Raw genomic sequence first — 7,369 nt, 5'->3', positions numbered from 1 at the left:
ATCATGCATTGCGCGCGTAACCTAGAGATTATTCACTAATCTGTAGATACAGATTAGTGAATAATCTGTAGATTGCGCTGTTTCCCAGAGTTTATTGCGGGCGTTTAGCCAATGAGAAGACAGATGGTGACTACAGTGTATAATAATATAAAAAACAACAACAACAACAAACACATACGCATGAAAGTGATTTCTTAACTTCACCTTTCTCGTAACTTTTGCATGGTTTTACTAGCAAACTTTCCCTGATGTAGCCAGGTTTGGTGGCTGTTTCGTTCACGGTGAACTGGTGATAATTCTTTCAGCTTGTTCATGTAGTCGTCCATAGCAGCCGTTGGTAGTTTACGAAATTCTTGGATTGTCACTCTCCCTACAAATAAATAACCATTAACACTTGTTTACTTGTTTTGTTTTTCAGTAATCGTTTTAAACAAGTACCGAAACACAAAACAAACAAACAAACAACCAAAAAGATTTGCAATGAAAAAAAGAAAAAAAAAAAGACAAAGAAGACTAACAAAGAAACCGAGGAAAAAGAGATTGACAAAACTGCATACATCGAGAAAGAAAAGCTTTAGGGCACTTTTTGAGTGCCGTAAAAAAGAAACCAAAGTAGTTATAGTTACAAAGGCCAATCAGAAGAAAGTAAAATACCCTGAAGAGCCAATGAGAACTCAAACTAAAACAACTAAATGCTTAAAGCGCGGGAAAACGCGAGAGACCAAGTCATGGCTAGTTTTGGTTTTGAATCTGATTGGTTGAGAAGGAGCGGCGAATTTTCTAGACCAATCACATAGCAAAGTAAAGCAAAATCTATGCAATGATGGATTCCTTTAGATACTCAATTTAAAATTTCTCTGAAGAAACAACCATACCATCATCAAACTCTCTGATCTTCAATTTCTTTATCCTGAGAAAAAGCAAAAGCATATTTTTGAATAGTTTTCAATTCCATGGGTCACTATGACGCTTAGCAGATATGTTGGATCATTTTCCATAGCAGGGGTGGCAGATTTCGGTAGTTATCTATTCTATGGGTACCGTGGAAGTTGAGGTTTATTTTTCTTTTCAACCTTTGTTCAACCGACACAGGTCTGGAAAAAAATTATTTTTAAAGGAAGAGAAGGGATTGCGAGGCAACTCTGAAGAAAACTGCAGTATTGAGTCGAAGCAATAATTGCAAAATTTGGCGAAGTGCATGAATATCGCCGCTTTCGACGAAAAATCGACCAATTGCGTTTTACCTTGAAAATTCAAAGAATAGTGTCTGAATTTTTGAGATGTCTCCTGTTTTTGCCTGCAGAAATTTGCGGGTACTGCGTGGCGTGACCATGACTGCTAAGAAATACGTGTGTTGGCTCAAAACTATTGAGTTTTGGTGATCTTGAAGAGTACAAGGTGGTCCGTAAGGGGAGTGATCGCTCAGGGTAAGAGCTCGAGTGGTCGTTAAGAAAGCCTTGACTGTGTCAAGCAGAGTAAGTTGCACTTACATGTCGTCGACTTCCTCTGGAGTCATGTAAAGAAACTTATATCTGCGTGAAAAGTGAATTACCTGTAATTGAGAGAGTGGAAAAGTAGAAATTGGCAAAAGCCGGCCGAGTATTTCATATGATATCTTACGAAAAATACTTAAGTTACTAATAAAATATCAAGCCAGAGGAAAAGATTTCGAGCTTTGCTTTTTCTAATAGACATGTTGCCTACGGCTCAACTGTGACGTTTGATTCGGAGAGGATTCCTTACTGTTTCAAATGGCGTTTGTGACTGTCAAGAAGTTTGTGAATTTAATTCCTCTTGGAGGAATAAATTGTAAAGCTTTCCTCGACATTGAACAGCCACATACATACATCAACTTATCTATCTAAAACAGAATGATTTTGAAACGTTCCACAACCTCGTCTTTGGTTATCTCCTTGTCCTGATTTTTGTCCCAGCTCAGATATAATCCAGCAGCTCCCATTGCGTGCCCTGGTAAATTAGTCAAAAAATATTGGTATGACAGAAAATGGCAAACTTTGAGTTTGGCAATCTAATAAACAACTCAAGACATTTTTTTCCTCTTGTCACGAGAGAGGGAAAAAAAAAAAACAAAAAAATTCTGAATCCTAATGGGGCATCGAGTCTTTGACCTACGGGTGAGGGTAATTGGACATTTGGCCCCGTTACAAGTTCGCCCTCTGCCACTTTTCCATGTTCGCAGCCCTGCAACACAACAAGCTCGCTCCCACCTTTACCATTTCTCCCCAAAATCTTCCAACCCGCTTTTTTCAGGCAGAAAGTATTTCAGTCAAATCATAATATATTTCGATAAACATTACATTTCAAGGCGAAACCATTATAACAAGGTTCGATAGACATGCACATTACCAGCCGTGAACTTTAGACACGTGCGCGCGTCCTGCATTTGCCAAGGATTAGCGGAGTCGAAAGTGACAGAGCACAAATACGATTTATGGATTTCTTATTGGGACAAAATTTCATTGAGACTTTTAGTGTTACCTTTCACCTCTTTCTTATGTTGTTCTTGAAATTCATCCGTGTGCATGAGGCTATTTTCAAGGCCGAACATTTCAGCTAGATCGATTATATGCTCACTTTCTTCGTCGCTTAGAAAATCAGGAAGTTCTGTAAAATAGGGCAAATTAAAACTTTCCTTCAACTCAAAATGTTTACATAATCATGAAGCTCGTCGCAATTAAGGCTATTTCCTCTCATTGGTACCAACTGACACCGAAAACAAGCTACGCGCACGCGCAGACACATCAAGGTGGCTCATGAAAGAGGTGGGGGATAGAGGCCATGGCGGTGGCCTGGTGGCTAGTGTAAATTTTTAATCGGAGAGGCACTGCTTTAAGGACGTGTTTCCAAACATCACAAAGGAATTACTCGGCCAAGGCTGAAAAAAGAAACCCAAATCCTTTATCCAGGTGTATATAAATGGTTACTGACGAACTGTTAGGGAAACTTAGCACTAAGGGTAAAAACAGGCGATGAACTGATATTCTGTTCTGGGGAGTAACTACACGGCTCTTAGTCACTCCATGCTGTTGAAACTTGGAGGAGTTTTCTATTTCTTAAGCTAACTTAAACGTCTATCCTTTACCATAAGACAGTGTAAAAAACCATTCTGACGAGGCATCTAAGCAAAACGGCCAAAGGTTACTCAAAGAAAGCGAGACAAATATTAATTATTGGTGTTATGTTTGCTTGTAAGACCAACTCACAAGGTTGTTAATTTAGCTTATCCTTGTTTTCTTTAGCAGAAAGCGACTGCATGAGGAGAGTTTAAGGGTTCCCCAATGGATTTACGTGTTTGCGAAAAAGACAAACAACGAGGTGGCGGGTGGAAAACATACTTAAATTATGCGGCGGAATAATCATATTTTGGCCAATCACATGATATTATAATTAGTCTCTTGGGTGTCATTGATCATCCGAGAAATTACAGCTATACAGATAGTCAATCCTGAAATATGAGGAGTTTTATTTTTTGACCAATCTATGGTATTGTTGATTTATGATAAGAAAAATAAATCTAAGTTTTATCTATCAAGTCTTACCAAACACCGGAGGTTTAGAGGCTAAAGTTATCATCTTGTATTTTTTCCCAGGCTCTAACTCTAATTCTCTCACATGACCTCTCTGTCAACGAAATAAAGAGCACATATCAGCCCATATGGTTAGTGTTTTTTTTTTTCGCGCATTAAATCTGGACCGAAACCTCAGTAGTACGGACGTTTTTTCCTTCCTATCCCCCTCGGGACACTGCTGTTTACAGTCGACTTAGACTCAACCGCCAAACACGCAAGCTACCGGAACATAAGCACTTTATTTTGAAGAGTGTTTGACTTTGATTTACGGTACATATTTTAAAGCTAAAAGTAAAATTCAGTCTAATTGCTCGGGTTCCATTATTTCTCACTGGACAGGACCGTTGCCATCAAAGTCAGTGAAGAGTTGACTTCCCGGCGCTAAGGTCGTCGAAACGTTAGTCGCTACACATAACGATAACAGTCCTTCTCAGTACTTCTCTGACTCAGACGATCAGAGTACACGATCAAACGAGTCGAATAACTTTACTCGGTGTTAAAGCCCCCAACTTATGTTCTTAATGCGGGATTCTGACAAGTGTATATTTTAACGAGTATCATCCGAGTATGTCAGGGATCCCTACACAGACGCCATTATATTCAAGACGCTAAATGGATACCGCCTTTTTTAAAGATGAAAGACCTAAAGTACCATTCGCGTTCACAGTCACAATAATTTATATTTCTTATAAAGCTATTTAATTAGTCTCTTCTAACTTACTTTGACTGGGTCCCATCTAAAAAGGCGTTCGTAGTCGTCGCTAACAACACATGGTCCTTGATCCGCTTGTCTGGAACACACGCCGTTTTCACAAGAGAGATTGATTTGACTTCCAACATAACAGCTTACAAATCCAAACAGGGCAGATAAAGCCCAGACATAACTAGTATAAATTATCATATTTTGAATTCTATGCTATCGTCGCTTCAAACTCGATAGAGGTGAAGCTGGTAATATAATTTATAGATCTATATGTCGCGCTGGTTTAGTTCAATATTTTTGTTGAATTTTTTTTTGTAAATAATTTAGGACTATAGCACTTACTATCTTCAAATACAAAGTGGACATGTAAACTCTCATCACCAACTTTGTACATTTTTTTAAGTTGAAGCTATGAGAATATGCTGTTTGAACAGGAAAGTTCTCCCAGTTGATTATGCCATTTATTCTCGCCACCTGCCTCTCAACTAAAAGAGTTGACGATACAAGGAGAGAAAACATTTTGATCAAATCTTTAATAAATTAAAACGAATACGAATGCTTGCACGAGAGCGCGAGTTTTAGTTAAATAACTTTTCTGTATCATTTTACAACTAAGTGAAAATTCTTCCCTTTATAGCTGGCTCCGATTATGTTGCATTTGGCTAACTACCTGTGAAAAAGAGGTATTATGTTTTTCTAATTTAGTCTCATTTCGACGGCCAACTCACCACGCTCTTTCCACCTGTGAATACCTGGTGTTACTGCTTTCAGATTCAAAGCATTCCAAAGGAAAAGAAATAAGATATTTATATGTGCTACAACGAAGCTCTCGCTTTTACCTCGACCTTCGCTTTCGGAAAACTGTTCGCTCCTCGGAACAGATAATCCCCGCGGGCAATTATCCGTGCATATCTAACTTCCAAATATAGGTTACTGTTTATATTTATCATGTTTTTGATTATCTCTTTACAGTGTTCGCATTCAATTTTGGCTTCAATTAAAAAATGACGAACATTGTCCTTTTAAATGCGCTGATATCAAGAGATTATATTCTGTTTCTGATGTTCGTCAGTGTCGTGTTTTAATTTGTTAAAAGTCAATATGTACAGAGTTCATGCGATGTAGGGAAATCCCTGATAGTGAAGAGGAGTACGGGGGACTCATCAATAATCCCAAATTATCAGCAATGGCAAATTGATCCGGTTTATACAACAATATCGACAACAATAACAATAATAGCATCGACAACAACAAATTAAAATCTTCATGAACAACGATCCTTATTTGAGCTAGGCAACATAAAACATACAAACTACATGCACGTAAGGTTCCACTTCAACCGAGCTTGTGGTATATTGGATGACATTACAGAACATTCAAATTTATTTTCAGGGAAAATTGTAGTCGGGGTTTTAAAACAGCTTTAACTAATACCAAGAAAGATATTTGTAGCTCTATAAATCCAGAAGACAATTCTTTAATCCATGCAGGTATGAATCAGTGGAATTATTAAATACAGGAAGTAATCACATTAAGGTATCGTCAAGACAGAAGTTTACTTAAATGATTTTCAGAAACACGCAAGACTTTTTACTGTGACAGCATGGAATTTTGCATGGAATACCTTTGTATAAATATTGTGTCATCATATCTCCAACCCTTTCTTCATCGGCTCGAAGCCAAGACTTATATTTTTTCTTCAAATTTGTGGGAAGTTTACCATGTGGAATAGCGTTACCTTTTAAACTAGTTTCACTCACCTTAGGATCGCTAATCCCTTTAACAAGGGATTCCACATCCAGCTGAACAAGAGAGGCTGCCAATTTAGCATGGAATACCATGCAGGAGTCGTGGGTCCTCCTTACCGCAGAATTAATTTAGAAAAAAAAAACACAGCAAGTGCAGTGATGTAAAAAAAAAAAAATGCGAGAGAAAAATTGGTTACCACGAAATACAGAACCGTATGTCAATGGCACAGACTTGACACTTAAATCAACTTTAAAAAAAAGCTGGCTTTGATTGTTTGAATACTTACAACGGATGATAGATCAAAATGAGTTTAGTTCCAACGCTGTTTATATCAAATGGAACACCCTGATGATAAGTGATTTAATCTCCCTTTGCATGTTAGAGAAACTTAATGAATTGAACGGCAAATTGACATGGGAGCCTAAAGTAAATTAATGTCCCAGCAACCGTTGGTATTGAATTTGTACATAAAACGACTCAATCTAAATTATAATTTTGGCCAGTGATTGATAGAAATTATTCCATAGAAAGTATTCACGAACGATTTTTATTCACCAGTTGCGATGCATCATAAAAATGAACGAGTGAGCGAAGCTACTGAGATTTTTCCTTACTGACCGACAGATTTCAAAGATTGGAAGCGAACGACTGTGAAAATACATCGTTCGTTCACTTAGATTCACGAACGATAGTACCTCACAGCGTAAATCTCAGTATGTATGAAACAATTGTTTTTTATCATGAAAAGAACTTTTAGTAGTTGGGGATATATCGGTAAATTAAAACCCACACTTTCTAAAGAATCACGTGTGTCTTTACCATGCAACACACGAAGAGACGCGTTGTGTTGAAATATTAAAACTTTTTGATAAAAATCATCCAAGGCACTCTCAATGTCATAAAGAATTTAATCGCTCCGACACCCCGGCCACGGGCTCAATCTCCTGCGCAAGAAGAACCTTTCCTATTAAATTTGTATTAAAAGTCAAGACAGATGAATTGTAGTGATTGACTTAACCCAAACCACTCCCCACTATGAGAGAGTAAGACGAAAATGCTGAAAGTTTTTGATTGTAGCAATGTCACTTGAAGGATCCTTGACTAATGCGCGAAAGACTTTTTCGTGAATGGGTCGAGCGCAGTTTGATTTAGCTTTACTTTATCGTGCTTTTTGTTGATTTTAGATAAAATTGCAACACGAATAGACACTCAAAGACACCTGCTTTTTGGAGGCTTTGAAATTTATTTCTAATTATCCTTATTCAATCTATTCAGCTACATGTTTTATTGTGGTCATCTCGCAGTGTCTGATCCCAGAGATTAAAAG

The 7,369-nt window shown here is 37.7% G+C and overlaps 1 protein-coding gene across 2 annotated transcripts in view; it reads right to left on the bottom strand.

The window, feature by feature from the left end:
- LOC111321084 (transmembrane prolyl 4-hydroxylase) overlaps positions 1 to 6,106 on the bottom strand; it is a 10,456-nt gene extending 4,350 nt beyond the window's left edge. Inside the window, exons 1-8 of one of the 2 annotated variants that reach the window (XM_088752428.1) lie at positions 6,054 to 6,106; positions 4,312 to 4,381; positions 3,561 to 3,642; positions 2,500 to 2,625; positions 1,895 to 1,968; positions 1,491 to 1,552; positions 876 to 910; positions 205 to 370 (exon numbers count right to left, since the gene is read on the bottom strand). In XM_088752428.1, coding sequence (XP_088608554.1) covers positions 205 to 370; positions 876 to 910; positions 1,491 to 1,552; positions 1,895 to 1,968; positions 2,500 to 2,625; positions 3,561 to 3,642; positions 4,312 to 4,381; positions 6,054 to 6,091 — 653 coding nt within the window. In that variant the 5' untranslated portion in view covers positions 6,092 to 6,106. Of the gene's footprint in view, positions 1 to 204; positions 371 to 875; positions 911 to 1,490; positions 1,553 to 1,894; positions 1,969 to 2,499; positions 2,626 to 3,560; positions 3,643 to 4,311; positions 5,293 to 6,053 lie in introns of those variants that run through there. The other variant, XM_022923866.2, reaches the window with a different exon arrangement.
- Positions 6,107 to 7,369: the final 1,263 nt, after the last annotated feature.

Source organism: Stylophora pistillata, chromosome 3, assembly GCF_964205215.1.
Source record: "Stylophora pistillata chromosome 3, jaStyPist1.2, whole genome shotgun sequence".
Taxonomy (NCBI): domain Eukaryota; kingdom Metazoa; phylum Cnidaria; class Anthozoa; order Scleractinia; family Pocilloporidae; genus Stylophora; species Stylophora pistillata.
The sequence above is the reverse complement of the archived record's forward strand: the minus strand, read 5'-3'. Positions and strand labels throughout refer to the sequence as shown.